This window comes from Salmo trutta, chromosome 17, assembly GCF_901001165.1.
Source record: "Salmo trutta chromosome 17, fSalTru1.1, whole genome shotgun sequence".
Classification (NCBI taxonomy): Eukaryota; Metazoa; Chordata; class Actinopteri; order Salmoniformes; family Salmonidae; genus Salmo; species Salmo trutta.
In genome coordinates this window covers 3,408,823-3,426,941 of record NC_042973.1, presented here as the reverse complement: position 1 = coordinate 3,426,941, position 18,119 = coordinate 3,408,823, and the positions used below count along the sequence as shown (strand labels likewise).

The 18,119-nt window shown below is 45.4% G+C and overlaps 1 protein-coding gene across 2 annotated transcripts in view; it reads left to right on the top strand.

Annotated features, from left to right (window-relative positions):
- LOC115151460 (tyrosine-protein kinase RYK) overlaps positions 1-16,351 on the top strand; it is a 125,892-nt gene extending 109,541 nt beyond the window's left edge. The window contains exons 13-16 of one of the 2 annotated variants that reach the window (XM_029695408.1): positions 2,450-2,559; positions 10,316-10,475; positions 12,456-12,592; positions 14,666-16,351. In XM_029695408.1, the coding sequence (XP_029551268.1) occupies positions 2,450-2,559; positions 10,316-10,475; positions 12,456-12,592; positions 14,666-14,777 (519 nt within the window). In that variant the 3' untranslated portion in view covers positions 14,778-16,351. The remainder of the gene's footprint in view (positions 1-2,449; positions 2,560-10,315; positions 10,476-12,455; positions 12,593-14,665) is intronic. The other variant, XM_029695409.1, reaches the window with a different exon arrangement.
- The last annotated feature ends 1,768 nt before the right edge of the window (positions 16,352-18,119 follow it).

Below are 18,119 nucleotides of genomic sequence, written 5' to 3'. Positions count from 1 at the left end.
TGTCGTCTGCTCGCTGTCTGTTCTTTTTCTAAGTGAACCACAAGATGTTTAGGTACATAGACATCCGCTATGCTAAGCTACAGTAGCTAGACCTGATCTGCTGTTCATGTTTTCACCGCTAGGCTAAACTACAATAGATAGACCTGATCTGCTGTTAATGTACACACCGCTAGGCTAAGCTACAGTAGATAGACCTGATCTGCTGTTAATGTACACACCGCTATGCTAAGCTACGTCTCAACTCAGACGTCAAGCCATCCGGGCTAATCAGACAGGTAACAGGATGGACGTGAAGCAGACTGTTTCCTCCTGTCTCACTACACAGCGTGTGTCCCCATTGACAACCTATTGCTTACATAGTGCATTACTTTTGACCAAAGCATATGGGCCCTGGTCAGAAACAATGCACTATGTAGGGAATAGGGTGCCACTTGGGACACAGCCTCTGTTTTGCTGTATTAGCCAGGGGTTATTCTGGCTTGTCTCAGGGGGAACCTCCTAAACAGACCACTGGCCCCTTCCCTGTCTGTAAAACTTCATAGCTGATCTTTGTAATGTTAGTGTTTCAAAAAGCCTCCTAGATAAATCCTAGTGCAGAAATGTGCTTTTCTATCTCTGTAGGAGGGGGGGTTTAATCTCTGTGGGGGGGGGGGGTTAATCTCTGTAGGAGGGGTGGTTTAATCTCTGTGGGGGGGTGGTTTAATCTCTGTAGGGGGGGGTTTAATCTCTGTAGGGGGGGTGGTATAATCTCTGTAGGAGGGGTGGTTTAATCTCTGTAGGAGGGGTGGTTTAATCTCTGTAGGAGGGGTGGTATAATCTCTGTAGGACGGGTGGTTTAATCTCTGTAGGGGGGTGGTTTAATCTCTGTAGGGGGGGTGGTTTAATCTCTGTAGGGGGGGTGGTTTAATCTCTGTAGGAGGGGTGGTTTAATCTCTGTAGGAGGGGTGGTTTAATCTCTGTAGGGGGGGTTTAATCTCTGTGGGGGGGTGGTATAATCTCTGTAGGAGGGGTGGTTTAATCTCTGTAGGAGGGGTGGTTTAATCTCTGTAGGAGGGGGGGTTTAATCTCTGTAGGAGGGGTGGTTTAATCTCTGTAGGAGGGGTGGTTTAATCTCTGTAGGAGGGGTGGTTTAATCTCTGTAGGAGGGGTGGTTTAATCTCTGTAGGAGGGGTGGTTTAATCTCTGGAGGGGTGGTTTAATCTCTGGAGGGGTGGTGGTATAATCTCTGTAGGAGGGGTGGTTTAATCTCTGTAGGGGGGGTGGTTTAATCTCTGTAGGAGGGGTGGTGGTATAATCTCTGTAGGGGGGTGGTTTAATCTCTGTAGGGGGGGTGGTATAATCTCTGTAGGGGGGGTGGTTTAATCTCTGTAGGGGGGAGGTTTAATCTCTGTAGGAGGGGGGTTTAATCTCTGTAGGGGGGGGTGGTTTAATCTCTAGGGGGGGTGGTTTAATCTCTAGGGGGGGTGGTTTAATCTCTAGGGGGGGTGGTTTAATCTCTAGGGGGGGTGGTTTAATCTCTGTAGAGGGGTGGTATAATCTCTGTAGGAGGGGTGGTATAATCTCTGTAGGGGGGGGTTAATCTCTGTAGGGGGAGTGGTTTAATCTCTGTAAGGGGTGGTTTAATCTCTGTAGGGGGGTGGTTTAATCTCTGTAGAGGGGTGGTTTAATCTCTGTGGAGGGGTGGTATAATCTCTGTAGGAGGGGTGGTATAATCTCTGTAGGAGGGGGGGTTTAATCTCTGTAGGAGGGGGGGGTTTAATCTCTGTAGGGGGGGGGTTTAATCTCTGTAGGAGGGGTGGTGGTTTAATCTCTGTAGGAGGGGTGGTATAATCTCTGTAGGGGGGTGGTTTAATCTCTGTAGGAGGGGGGGTTTAATCTCTGTAGGGGGGGTGCTTTAATCTCTGTAGGGGGGGTGGTTTAATCTCTGTAGGGGGGGTTTAATCTCTGTAGGGGGGTGGTTTAATCTCTGTAGGAGGGGTGGTTTAATCTCTGTAGGAGGGGTGGTATAATCTCTGTAGGGGAGTGGTTTAATCTCTGTAGGGGAGTGGTTTAATCTCTGTAGGAGGGGTGGTTTAATCTGTAATGATTTAAAAGTTCACCTACCAGGCTAGTCCTCTGAATATCTACTTTCGGTCTCTCTCTCTCTCTCTCGCTCGCTCTCTCTCGGTCTTTCTCTCTGTCTCTCTTTCTCTCTCATCCATATAATTACATGTACATATTCTCATTCACCCCTTTAGATGTGTGTGTATTAGGTAGTTTTGGGGAATTGTTAGATTACTTGTTAGATATTACTGCACTGTCGGGACTAGAAGCACAAGCATTTCGCTACACTTGCATTAACATCTGCTAATCATGTGTATGTAACAAATAAAATTTGATTTGTATTTCTCTCAGTGTCTCTCTGCTCTCAATCTATATATGTTTATTTTCTCTCCTCTTTCCTCTCTAGGCCATCTCCCAGCAGGACTTAGTCCACATGGCAATCCAGATAGCATGCGGGATGAGCTACCTGGCCAGAAGAGAGGTCATCCACAAAGACCTGGCCTCCAGGAACTGTGTGTGAGTATCTCGTGACGGTCGGTCTTGTGTTACAGCTAATATACCATTTATACAACCTACAGTAAGTCTTGAGTATCAACTATTGTGTTGAGTGTTGATGGTTTTGTATATTCTGTGAAGAGTTCCACCCAAAAGTTTAGTTTAATTTAGTTCAATTTTTTTTCATCATGAATGATACAAATATGAAAATTGCCTTCCTGGTTCTATATCAATGAGACACATACAATTTATACAGTACTGGTCAAACGTTTGGACACACCTACTCATTCAAGGGTTTTTCTTTATTTGTACTATTTTCAACACAGTAGAATAATAGTGAAGACATCGAAACTATGAAATAACACATGGAATCATGTAGTAACTAACCAAACAAGTGTTAAACAATTCTAAATATATTTTAGATTCTTCAAAGTAGCCACCTTTTGCCCTGATGACAGCTTTGCACACTCTTGGCATTCTCTCAACTAGCTACACCTGGAATGCTTTTCCAACAGTCTTTGGAGGAGTTCCCACATATGCTGAGCACTTTTTGGCTGCTTTTCCTTCACACTGCGGTCCAACTCAATTGGGTTGAGGTCGGGTGATTGTGGAGGCCAGGTCATCTGATGCAGCACTCCATCATTCTCCTTCTTAGTCAAATATCCCTTACACAGCCTGGAGGCGTGTTGGGTCATTGTCCTGTTGAAAAACAAATGATAGTCCCACTAAGCCCAAACCAGATGGGATGGTTTATCACTGCAGAATGCTGTGGTAGCCATGCTGGTTTAGTGTGCCTTGAATTCTAAATACATCACTGACAGTGTCACCAGCAAAGCACCATCACACCACCTCCTCCATGCTTCACGGTGGGAACCACACATGCAGAGACCATCCGTTCACCAACTCTGCATCTCACAAAGACACAGCGGTTGGAACCAAAAATCTCAAATTTTGACAGATTTCCACCGGTCTAATGTCCATTGCTCGTGTTTCTTGGCCCAAGCAAGTCTCTTCTTATTATTGGTGGCCTTTAGTAGTGGTTTCTTTGCAGCAATTCGACCATGAAGGCCTGATTCACGCCGTCTCCTCTGAACAGTTGATGTTGAAATGTGTCAGTTACTTGAACTCTATGAAGCATTTATTTGGGCTGTAGTTTCTGAGGCTGGTAACTCTAATGATCTTATCCTCTGCAGCAGAGGTAACTCTGGGTCTTCCTTTCCTGTGGCGGTCCTCATGAGAGCCAGTTTCATCATAGCGCTTGATGTTTTTTGCAACTGCACTTGAAGAAACTTTAAAATTCTTGAAAGTCAAAGAAGACTCAAGCCTGTAATCACTGCCAAAGGTGCTTCAACAAAGTACAGAGTAAAGGGTCTGAATACTTATGTAAATGTAATATTTCGGTTAGTATTTTTACACAGATCTGGTACTCTCTGTATATAGCTCCACATTGATCTGGTACTTCCTGTATATAGATCCACATTGATCTGGTACTGGTACTCCCTGTATATAGCTCCACATTGATCTGGTACTCCCTGTATATAGCTCCACATTGATCTGGTACTCCCTGTATATAGCTCCACATTGATCTGGTACTTCCTGTATATAGCTCCACATTGATCTGGTACTCCCTGTATATAGCTCCACATTGATCTGGTACTCCCTGTATACAGCTCCACATTGATCTGGTACTCCCTGTATGTAGCTCCACATTGATCTGGTACTTCCTGTATATAGCTCCACATTGATCTGGTACTCCCTGTATACAGCTCCACATTGATCTGGTACTCCCTGTATATAGCTCCACAGTGATCTGGTACTTCCTGTATATAGCTCCACATTGATCTGGTACTTCCTGTAAATAGCTCCACATTGATCTGGTACTTCCTGTATATAGATCCACATTGATCTGGTACTCCCTGTATATAGCTCCACATTGATCTGGTACTCCCTGTATATAGCTCCACATTGATCTGGTACTCCCTGTATATAGCTCCACATTGATCTGGTACTCCCTGTATATAGCTCCACATTGATCTGGTACTCCCTGTATATGACTCCACATTGATCTGGTACTGGTACTCCCTGTATATAGATCCACATTGATCTGGTACTGGTACTCCCTGTATATAGCTCCACATTGATCTGGTCCTGGTACTTCCTGTATATAGCTCCACATTGATCTGGTACTGGTACTCCCTGTATATAGCTCCACATTGATCTGGTACTCCCTGTATACAGCTCCACGTTGATCTGGTACTCCCTGTATATAGCTCCACATTGATCTGGTACTCCCTGTATATAGCTCCACATTGATCTGGTACTCCTTGTATATAGCTCCACATTGATCTGGTACTCCCTGTATATAGCTCCACAGTGATCTGGTACTTCCTGTATATAGCTCCACATTGATCTGGTACTCCCTGTATACAGCTCCACATTGATCTGGTACTTCCTGTATATAGCTCCACATTGATCTGGTACTGGTACTCCCTGTATATAGCTCCACATTGATCTGGTACTGGTACTTCCTGTATATAGCTCTACATTGATCTGGTACTGGTACTCCCTGTATATAGCTCCACATTGATCTGGTACTGGTACTCCCTGTATATAGCTCCACATTGATCTGGTACTGGTACTTCCTGTATATAGCTCCACATTGATCTGGTACTGGTACTTCCTGTATATAGCTCCACATTGATCTGGTACTGGTACTCCCTGTATATAGCTCCACATTGATCTGGTACTCCCTGTATATAGCTCCACAGTGATCTGGTACTTCCTGTATATAGCTCCACATTGATCTGGTACTTCCTGTATATAGCTCCACATTGATCTGGTACTGGTACTTCCTGTATATAGCTCCACATAGATGTGGTACTGGTACTCCCTGTATATAGCTCCATATTGATCTGGTACTCCCTGTATATAGCTCCACATTGATCTGGTACTTCCTGTATATAGCTCCACATTGATCTGGTACTTCCTGTATATAGCTCCACATTGATCTGGTACTCCCTGTATATAGCTCCACATTGATCTGGTACTCCCTGTATACAGCTCCACATTGATCTGGTACTCCCTGTATATAGCTCCACATTGATCTGGTACTGGTACTCCCTGTATACAGCTCCACATTGATCTGGTACTTCCTGTATATAGCTCCACATTGATCTGGTACTTCCTGTAAATAGCTCCACATTGATCTGGTACTTCCTGTATATAGATCCACATTGATCTGGTACTCCCTGTATATAGCTCCACATTGATCTGGTACTCCCTGTATATAGCTCCACATTGATCTGGTACTCCCTGTATATAGCTCCACATTGATCTGGTACTCCCTGTATATGACTCCACATTGATCTGGTACTGGTACTCCCTGTATATAGATCCACATTGATCTGGTACTGGTACTCCCTGTATATAGCTCCACATTGATCTGGTCCTGGTACTTCCTGTATATAGCTCCACATTGATCTGGTACTGGTACTCCCTGTATATAGCTCCACATTGATCTGGTACTCCCTGTATACAGCTCCACGTTGATCTGGTACTCCCTGTATATAGCTCCACATTGATCTGGTACTCCCTGTATATAGCTCCACATTGATCTGGTACTCCTTGTATATAGCTCCACAGTGATCTGGTACTTCCTGTATATAGCTCCACATTGATCTGGTACTGGTACTTCCTGTATATAGCTCCACATTGATCTGGTACTGGTACTCCCTGTATATAGCTCCACATTGATCTGGTACTCCCTGTATACAGCTCCACATTGATCTGGTACTCCCTGTATATAGCTCCACAGTGATCTGGTACTTCCTGTATATAGCTCCACATTGATCTGGTACTTCCTGTATATAGCTCCACATTGATCTGGTACTTCCTGTATATAGATCCACATTGATCTGGTACTCCCTGTATATAGCTCCACATTGATCTGGTACTCCCTGTATATAGCTCCACATTGATATGGTACTGGTACTCCCTGTATATAGCTCCACATTGATCTGGTACTCCCTGTATATAAATCCACATTGATCTGGTACTCCCTGTATATAGCTCCACATTGATCTGGTACTGGTACTCCCTGTATATAGATCCACATTGATCTGGTACTGGTACTCCCTGTATATAGATCCACATTGATCTGGTACTGGTACTCCCTGTATATAGCTCCATATTGATCTGGTACTCCCTGTATATAGCTCCACATTGATCTGGTACTCCCTGTATATAGCTCCACATTGATCTGGTACTCCCTGTATATAGCTCCACATTGATCTGGTACTGGTACTCCCTGTATATAGATCCACATTGATCTGGTACTGGTACTCCCTGTATATAGCTCCACATTGATCTGGTCCTGGTACTTCCTGTATATAGCTCCACATTGATCTGGTACTGGTACTCCCTGTATATAGCTCCACATTGATCTGGTACTCCCTGTATACAGCTCCACATTGATCTGGTACTCCCTGTATATAGCTCCACATTGATCTGGAACTTCCTGTATATAGCTCCACAGTGATCTGGTACTTCCTGTATATAGCTCCACATTGATCTGGTACTGGTACTTCCTGTATATAGCTCCACATTGATCTGGTACTGGTACTCCCTGTATATAGCTCCACATTGATCTGGTACTCCCTGTATACAGCTCCACATTGATCTGGTACTCCCTGTATATAGCTCCACAGTGATCTGGTACTTCCTGTATATAGCTCCACATTGATCTGGTACTTCCTGTATATAGCTCCACATTGATCTGGTACTCCCTGTATATAGATCCACATTGATCTGGTACTCCCTGTATATAGCTCCACATTGATTTGGTACTCCCTGTATATAGCTCCACATTGATCTGGTACTCCCTGTATATAGCTCCACATTGATCTGGTACTGGTACTCCCTGTATATAGCTCCACATTGATCTGGTACTCCCTGTATATGACTCCACATTGATCTGGTACTGGTACTCCCTGTATATAGATCCACATTGATCTGGTACTGGTACTCCCTGTATATAGCTCCACATTGATCTGGTCCTGGTACTTCCTGTATATAGCTCCACATTGATCTGGTACTCCCTGTATATAGCTCCACATTGATCTGGTACTCCCTGTATATAGCTCCACATTGATCTGGTACTGGTACTCCCTGTATATAGCTCCACATTGATCTGGTACTGGTACTCCCTGTATATAGCTCCACATTGATCTAGTACTCCCTGTATATAGCTCCACATTGATCTGGTACTCCCTGTATATAGCTCCACATTGATCTGGTACTTCCTGTATATAGCTCCACGTTGATCTGGTACTCCCTGTATATACCTCCACATTGATCTGGTACTCCCTGTATATAGATCCACATTGATCTGGTACTGGTACTCCCTGTATATAGCTCTACATTGATCTGGTACTGGTACTCCCTGTATATAGCTCCATATTGATCTGGTACTCCCTGTATATAGCTCCACATTGATCTGGTACTCCCTGTATATAGCTCCACATTGATCTGGTACTGGTACTCCCTGTATATAGCTCCACATTGATCTGGTACTTCCTGTATATAGCTCCACATTGATCTGGTACTGGTACTCCCTGTATATAGCTCCACATTGATCTGGTACTCCCTGTATATAGCTCCACATTGATCTGGTACTCCCTGTATATAGCTCCACATTGATCTGGTACTTCCTGTATATAGCTCCACATTGATCTGGTACTTCCTGTATATAGCTCCACATTGATCTGGTACTTCCTGTATATAGATCCTCATTGATCTGGTCCTGGTACTCCCTGTATATAGATCCACATTGATCTGGTACTCCCTGTATATAGCTCCACATTGATCTGGTACTTCCTGTATATAGCTCCACATTGATCTGGTACTGGTACTCCCTGTATATAGCTCCACATTGATCTGGTACTGGTACTCCCTGTATATAGCTCCACATTGATCTGGTACTTCCTGTATATAGCTCCACATTGATCTGGTACTGGTACTTCCTGTATATAGCTCCACATTGATCTGGTACTCCCTGTATATAGCTCCACTTTGATCTGGTACTCCTTGTATATAGCTCCACATTAATCTGGTACTGGTACTTCCTGTATATAGCTCCACATTGATCTGGTACTCCCTGTATATAGCTCCACATTGATCTGGTACTCCCTGTATATAGCTCCACATTGATCTGGTACTGGTACTCCCTGTATATAGCTCCACATTAATCTGGTACTTCCTGATATAGCTCCATATTGATCTGGTACTTCCTGTATATAGCTCCACAGTGATCTGGTACTTCCTGTATATAGCTCCACATTGATCTGGTACTCCCTGTATATAGCTCCACATTGATCTGGTACTCCCTGTATATGACTCCACATTGATCTGGTACTGGTACTCCCTGTATATAGATCCACATTGATCTGGTACTGGTACTCCCTGTATATAGATCCACATTGATCTGGTACTGGTACTTCCTGTATATAGCTCCACATTGATCTGGTACTCCCTGTATATGACTCCACATTTATCTGGTACTCCCTGTATATAGCTCCACATTGATCTGGTACTGGTACTCCCTGTATATAGCTCCACATTGATCTGGTACTCCCTGTATATAGCTCCACATTGATCTGGTACTTCCTGTATATAGCTCCACATTATCTGGTACTTCCTGTATATAACTCCACATTGATCTGGTACTTCCTGTATATAGCTCCACATTGATCTGGTACTGGTACTCCCTGTATATAGCTCCACATTGATCTGGTACTCCCTGTATATAGCTCCACATTGATCTGGTACTGGTACTCCCTGTCTATAGTTCCACATTATTCTGGTACTTCCTGTATATAGCTCCACATTGATCTGGTACTTCCTGTATATAGCTCCACATTGATCTGGTACTTCCTGTATATAGCTCCACATTGATCTGGTACTGGTACTCCCTGTATATAGCTCCACATTGATCTGGTACTGGTACTCCCTGTATATAGCTCCACATTGATCTGGTACTCCCTGTATATAGCTCCACATTGATCTGGTACTCCCTGTATATAGCTCCACATTATCTGGTACTTCCTGTATATAACTCCACATTGATCTGGTACTTCCTGTATATAGCTCCATATTGATCTGGTACTTCCTGTATATAGCTCCACATTGATCTGGTACTTCCTGTATCTAGCTCCACATTGATCTGGTACTTCCTGTATCTAGCTCCACATTGATCTGGTACTCCCTGTATACAGCTCCACATTGATCTTTTACTGGTACTTCCTGTATATAGCTCCACATTGATCTGGTACTGGTACTCCCTGTATATAGATCCACATTGATCTGGTACTCCCTGTATATAGCTCCACATTGATCTGGTACTGGTACTCCCTGTATATAGCTCCACATTGATCTTTTACTGGTACTTCCTGTATATAGCTCCACATTGATCTGGTACTGGTACTCCCTGTATATAGCTCCACATTGATCTGGTACTCCCTGTATATAGCTCCACATTGATCTGGTACTTCCTGTATATAGCTCCACAGTTATCTGGTACTTCCTGTATATAGCTCCACATTGATCTGGTACTTCCTGTGTGTATTTCCATTCTTGTGTATTTTATTCGTCATGTTACTATAGAATTATTTTTTACTCTACATCGCATTTCACAGTAAAGTCTACAACCTTTTGTATTTTCTGCGTGTCGTACAACGTCTATTGAAGAAGGTTAACCTTGTTCTCCCCTCCTCCCTGGTAGTATTGACAACAGCATGCAGGTGAAGATCTGTGACAACGCCCTGTCCAGAGACCTGTTCCCCATGGACTACCACTGTCTGGGAGACAACGAGAACAGGCCGGTCCGCTGGATGGCCCTGGAGAGCCTGCTCAACAATGACTTCTCTAGTGCTAGTGATGTGGTGAGAACACACACACACACACACACACACACACACACACACACACACACACACACACACACACACACATACAGCTACTGTATACAGTCAGGAGCTAGTTCAGGTTTCATGATTCTACTTTTATAGAATGAGCCAGACTTCCCTCATACCTGACCTCCTCATTCCTACTGTGACTCTGGTGCTCTCCCTCCCTCCCTCCCTCCGCACCCCTCTTTCCCTCCCTCCCTCCGCACCCCTCTTTCCCTCCCTCCGCACCCCTCCCTCCACACCCCTCTTTCTGGGGTTAAATCATCCCCTCCCTCTGGGGTTAAATCATCCCCTCCCTCTGGGGTTAAATCATCCCCTCTCTCTGGGGTTAAATCATCCCCTCTCTCTGGGGTTAAATCATCCCCTCTCTCTGGGGTTAAATCATCCCCTCCCTCTGGGGTTAAATCATCCCCTCCCTCTGGGCTTAAATCGTCCCCTCCCTACCTCCTTACCCCTACCTCTCTCCGCACCCCTCCCTCTGGGGTTAAATCATCCCCTCTCTCTGGGGTTAAATCATCCCCTCTCTCTGGGGTTAAATCATCCCTTCTCTCTGGGGTTAAATCATCCCCTCTCTCTGGGGTTAAATCATCCCCTCCCTCTGGGGTTAAATCATCCCCTCCCTCTGGGGTTAAATCATCCCCTCCCTCTGGGGTTAAATCATCCCCTCCCTCTGGGGTTAAATCATCCCCTCCCTCTGGGGTTAAATCATCCCCTCCCTCTGGGGTTAAATCATCCCCTCCCTCTGGGGTTAAATCATCCCCTCTCTCTGGGGTTAAATCATCCCCTCTCTCCCTCTCTTTAAATCATCCACTCCCTGTCAGGACTTCCTCTAAAGCTCGCTGGGTCATAGGTTACGACACACTGTTAATACTGTTAATGAACCAGAGTCATATACACACACACACACGTAGTCACGTCACGATGACTCTCAAATGGTGGTAGTCGGCACTGTTTCCTTCTGAGTCACACAGTGAAGATTTAAAGGACACACCTCACACTTTCTCCTAAATCTTACATTGATGTCAAAGGGAGATTTTTCACAGAGCGCGTGTCTCAAGTCTGTCTACCGCCCCCCCAAATGATCTTCTGGTTCAACTCCCATTGTTATATGGCCTTTTGTAGGACACTGGCCAATCTTCTGAAGGTGACTGATGAATGAATCGCTGATTTGTTTCCAAAACCGTAATTATGTTTATATGATCGACGTTCATATTTATACTCTACTGGACTAGTCTTCTCAGGGTTTTGTTGTTTGGAACTAGGACATGGATTAAAAGCTCAAGTTAGATTGATTCAGTATGTTGAGAGTTGTAGCCAGTAGCTACCATGGTCCTGATGTCTTCCTGTTGTCCAGCACTACAGGGTCCGGAGAGACGGCCCTTATCAAAACTTCTAACAACAATGTTTTCTGAACTTGGTATACATTTTTCCCGCTATATTTCCTTGCTTTGCGTCAGTGGAATGCTTTGTTCAGCCGTTGGTGCTGTGCAGAACATAACTTCCCTTGACATTGATCTCACACCGAGAGACCTTGACCCTAATGAACCACAATACCACCTGATTTTAAAATCATATGTAATGCAGATTACTGTGTGTTTTGTCCAGCTGTCTCTGAGTCCTAGTTTGTGTTCGTCTGCCTACATGTGTAGCTAATGTTGCACAGAAACAATGGTCAGTAGAGATGGTACACAATACATATGACTTTTACTGTATGTGTCATCCTGTCTTGTTGGTCATACGGATGGATGACTGTCCATCCCAAATGTAATAGAATTACTAGAACGAGAAAAAACCCTCAGACATTCTAGTAATTGTATTTCTATAGTCCGTTCTGCTCTGTGGTCTGACCTATAACCTCTGACCTTGTAGTCTAACCTCTGACCTTGTAGTCTAACCTCTGACCTTGTAGTCTGACCTTGTAGTCTAACCTCTGACCTTGTCCCTGTTCCTCAGTGGGCGTTTGGTGTGACCCTGTGGGAGTTGATGACCTTGGGACAGACCCCCTACGTCGATATCGACCCCTTCGAGATGGCAGCCTATCTGAAGGATGGATACAGAATAGCACAGCCAATCAACTGTCCCGATGAACTGTAAGTTAAAAAATAAAATAAAAACTTGGGGCCAATCAACTGTCCCAATTTAACTGAAATGCACGCACACCTGGTTCTTATGTCCAATCTGATTAGGGCTGTTAAGCTGTTTTTGTCTTTTAATTGATTAAGTTTCATCACTTCATCACGGTCGACTGTAGGAACCCTCCGGGGGGCCCGACGGGTCGACTGTAGAACCCTCCGGGGGGCCCGACGGGTCGACTGTAGAACCCTCCGGGGGGCCCGACGGGTCGACTGTAGAACCCTCCGGGGGGCCCGACGGGTCGACTGTAGAACCCTCCGGGGGGCCCGACGGGTCGACTGTGGAACCCTCCGGGGGGCCCGACGGGTCGACTGTGGAACCCTCCGGGGGGCCCGACGGGTCGACTGTAGAACCCTCCGGAGGGCCCGACGGGTCGACCGTGGAACCCTCCGGGGGGCCCGACAGGTCGACCGTGGAACCCTCCGGGGGGCCCGACAGGTCGACTGTGGAACCCTCCGGGGGGCCCGACGGGTCGACCGTGGAACCCTCCGGGGGGCCCGACGGGTCGACCGTGGAACCCTCCGGGGGGCCCGACGGGTCGACCGTGGAACCCTCCGGGGGGCCCGACGGGTCGACCGTGGAACCCTCCGGGGGGCCCGACGGGTCGACCGTGGAACCCTCCGGGGGGCCCGACGGGTCGACCGTAGAACCCTCCAGAGGGCCCGACGGGTCGACCGTAGAACCCTCCAGGGGGCCCGACGGGTCGACTGTAGAACCCTCTGGGGGGGACGACTGTAGAACCTTCCAGGGGGCCCGACGGGTCGACTGTAGAACCCTCCGGAGGGCCCGACGGGTCGACTGTAGAACCCTCCGGGGGGCCCGACGGGTCCTTTAACTCACACACACGGTCTCTGTTTGCATGGATTATGCTAGAAACGTCCAGCAGCAGCCAGTCATCCATCTATCGACATCATTCGTTACTGAGTCTCATCCTGACCCATGTGGTTCCTGCTATCCGTTCCAAATCCCACCTTATATTCTATGAAGTGCACTACGTAGTGTCAAACCTTAATGCACGATAGGGCATAGGGCGCCATTTGGAACGTATGGAAGGAACCACAAGGGTCAGGGCTCTGAGTCTGCGATCCAAATTACATCCTATTCTCTACTAGTGCACTACGTTCGACCCGTGGTGCTGCACCAATGGGAGTATGGGGTGACCCGTGGTGCTGCACCAATGGTGGTATGGTGGCCCGTGGTGCTGCACCAATGGGAGTATGGGGTGACCCGTGGTGCTGCACCAATGGGAGTATGGTGACCTGTGGTGCTGCACCAATGGGAGTATGGTGACCCGTGGTGCTGCACCAATGGGAGTATGGGGTGACCCGTGGTGCTGCACCAATGGTGGTATGGTGACCCGTGGCGCTGCACCAATGGGAGTATGGGGTGACCCGTGGTGCTGCACCAATGGGAGTATGGGGTGACCCGTGGTGCTGCACCAATGGGAGTATGGGGTGACCCGTGGCGCTGCACCAATGGTGGTATGGTGACCCGTGGCGCTGCACCAATGGGAGTATGGGGTGACCCGTGGTGCTGCACCAATGGGAGTATGGTGACCCGTGGTGCTGCACCAATGGGAGTATGGGGTGACCCGTGGTGCTGCACCAATGGGAGTATGGGGTGACCCGTGGTGCTGCACCAATGGTGGTATGGTGACCCGTGGTGCTGCACCAATGGTGGTATGGTGACCCGTGGTGCTGCACCAATGGTGGTATGGTGTATTGTGTTTTCTTATTCATGGTTTTTCTGATGACCCGTGGTAGTGAGTGTCCTTGGGATTGTGAGCCTTAAATTCCCAAATATTGAAATGTGATCAGCAGTTTTTGTATTATTTTTTTTGTGCATGTTGTGCTCTTTAGATCACATTTTGAAGTCCTTCTGGGTTAAGTCGCTCTGGATAAGAGCGTCTGCTAAATGACGTAAATGTTTTGATTCAACATTACGCTGTGCAATGAGCTAGTCTAAATGTCTCGTGTGAGTGCACTTGCTGACCTAGCTAACTCTCTGTTTTTCTCTCGTTCTCTCTGTAGGTTTGCAGTGATGGCGTGTTGCTGGGCCCTGGATCCAGAGGAGAGGCCTAAGTTCCAGCAGTTGGTCCAGTGTCTGACGGAGTTCCATGCAGCGTTGGGGGCGTACGTGTAAAATCCACCCCCAGGCTGAAAGGACCAGCAGGCCCAGGAGTTATTCAACAGCACTAATCACCATGAGGAATACATTTACAAACCTTGTGCCTTATTAAAAAGAAAGAACAGACTTTCATCGTCATGACAATGTTTTGTAAAGTATAGATTTTTTTTTTGTATGTCTGTTGAATCACATTTCCGTTGTGTAGTCGAAGTGGAAATAATTGGTATTTCTGGAGGCTTCAAGCTGTTCTCTCAGCCAAGTACCAAGGATTCTCTTTCTGAGGTTGTCATATTTTCCCAGCATGCATCACAAGCTTCCAGAATAAGACCTATACCGTCACCTATGAAAGAAGACCCACAAGGACGTCACTGCACACATCACTCTTTTGGTAAAAATGTGCCAACAAGCCGTCGCCGCCATTTTCCTAACGAGTACGCCATGAGGACCTGTTTTTAAAGACACACCATGCTATGATGTTTCTACAGTTGTTTTTTTTGGTTTTGTTTGTATCTTAGAGAATTAGAGATGTACATTTGTGGTTGTAGATCTGTTTTCAGTGAGAGGTTTGACAACATACCAGATTAAGCTTTAATGTACAGTACAGTGGTAGGGTACCAAAATGGACAGAGGGTCTCAAATTCCACCCTAATCCCTACATAGACCTCTGGTCTAAAGTGGTGCACTATTTAGGGAATAGGGTGCAATTTTGGGACTTGGATAGAGCTTTGTCTGCGTACTATAGAGATGCTGTTTCTTTCTGTCATGGTGTGGTAAACTCACGGTAGGCTTCTCGAGGGATCGAACGGTCAGTCGCCAAGGCCTAAGCGGATCTAATCTGCTGTGGACTTGTTGTGGATAATGACTTGTGCTGTTTGTCTCTTGTCTCGTCTGTCCTGATCTCCACTGAAGGACCTACTGAACATTCATTCATTTACCTTTACCTTGGGAGACATGGCAATGAAGCGGCTAGCGTAGCTGACGATATTGTCGTCCCATCCCATGATCCTCAGCGTCTGTTCCAAGTTAGTGTGGTGTGGACCAACCTGGATGCCTATTACAGGCCTGCGACGGTACACTACATACCCTGAATGGACTTCAGAGATGTATGCTAATGGGTATGTGTCGTGTCTTCCACCATCACAACTATCAATTCCAATCTCACAAATATCTGGGGAAGGAATATCTAACAAGATTGTCATTATTATTATTCCTTGTTTTTTGACTTCGATGGTTCTGTCAGAACAAAACCCAGGTTGCCAAACACGCTGTTTTGAGAATGAGAAAATATGACTTTATACTAGAACACTAATAATCACTGTGAAAAATCAGAATAACTGCCAATCTTGCAACTACATTGCCAACCCTGGCAACATTATGGCCAAGCTCTGGTCCAAGGCGTGACGTGCTGCTTGTTCATGCTGAGCCCTTTTACCAGAGCAATATCACAGCCTAATATTATTTTCACATCTAAAATCTGTCTGATTTTGTCTTCAAGATCACTGCATGTTAAATTAAAGGGTATTCATTCTGTCAATTGAAATTCATACAAATTAAACGGGACCCTTGGAAAATAAACAGGCTTTTCATTTACTTATTCATGTGGTCTGTCTCATTTTATTTCAAAGACTGGTTCATCTTAAATGACACCCCTAGTTCTGGCACAAAGTAGTTCACTATGGGCCCGATTCAGACTTACGACATTTTTTTATTTTACTCGGCAAGTCTGTTAAGAACAAATTCTTATTTTACAATGAAGGCCTAGGAACAGGGGGTTAACTGCCTTGTTCAGGGGGCAGAACGACAGATTTTGTACCTTGTCAGCTCGGGGATTCGATCTTGCAACCTTTCGGTTACTAGTCCAACGCTTTAACCACTAGGCTACCCTGCCGCCCCCCCCTTCGACCAGAGCGATATCACACCAACCTGGCAACATCATGACCTAATCTTATTTTCATCTACATCTTACCTACGCACTTCTCAGTAGTTGATATTCAGACTTACCTTACGGAGGTGTGTAATGGGCTTTGCAGGCCTAGTTCCCTTTGCGCGTTGAATAGATTTTATTCTAACTGTTGAAAACCCTCCCATTTGCTTGCCAACTGTTAGCACTGTACTGTCATTTTGCGCATTGGCTGCAGAAGCCTATAGCTTGGGTCTCCACATTTTCATCTCAAGTTGTAAGACACAGCGTTTCATGAACTTTACTGTGGAAAAGGTGATATGTTGATATGCTTTAGTTTGCTGTTATATGACCGGGTTTCACATTTGTCTCCAGAGGTTAAAATAGATCTAAACCAAGTGTCATTTATATTCTACAATTCCCTTCTCCAAACGGACGACTCCCTTTACCTAGCTGTTATCAATAGCTCTTATCAAGTAGTAAATTACAGTGTGTGGAGAATGCTGTTATTTCTAATCAGGATAACATAACTATACTGAACAAAAATGTTAACTCAACATGTAAAGTGTTGGTCCCATGAACTGAAATACAAAAATCCCAGAAATGTTCCATATGCACAAAAAAAGGCTTATTTCTCTCATGTTGTGCGTACATTTGTTTGCAGTTGCATTTTTTTGTCATTTAGCAAGATGCTCTTATCCAGAGCGACTTACAGTAGTGAGTACATACATTTTAATTTGTACTCGTCACTCGTGGGAATCGAACCCACAACCCTGGTGTTGGAAGTGCCATGCTCTACCAACTGAGCCACGTTTACATCCCTGTTAATGAGAATTTCTCCTTTACCAAGATAATCCATCCACCTGACAGGTGTGGCATATCTAGAAGCTGATTAAACAGCATGATCATTACACAGGTGCACCTTGTGCCGGGGATAATAAAAAGGCCACTCTAAAATGTGCAATTTATTTTTTTGTCACACAACACAATGCCACAGACGTCTCAAGTTTTGAAGGAGCGTGCAATTGTTATGCTGACTGCAGGCATGTCCAACAGAGCTGTTGCCAGAGAATTGAATGTTCATTAAGAATTACTGGAGTTTAGAGACGTAACATAAGATTTATAAAAGGCTCAAATGTTTCTAACATGTTATTAAACACAACACCTGCAGGCTATAAGTAAAGTGTTGCGTACTGAACAGTTACAATAACCAAGAATCTCATCAGAAGATTAACATGTTAGTGTGTCAGAATTCCAACCATAAGATCCCCTATGGCGTTATGGTTTACTGATCTGTGTCGTTCTGAAATTGCACCCTATTCCCTATGGTCCCTGGTCAAAAAAAATGGTGCACTAGATAGGGTATAGGTTGCCATTTGGAACGCATTCCCAGTATGGATTGACAACGAAAATGTTCCCCTGCTGTACGACAGACAAAGACTCATCTTTCCTCTATT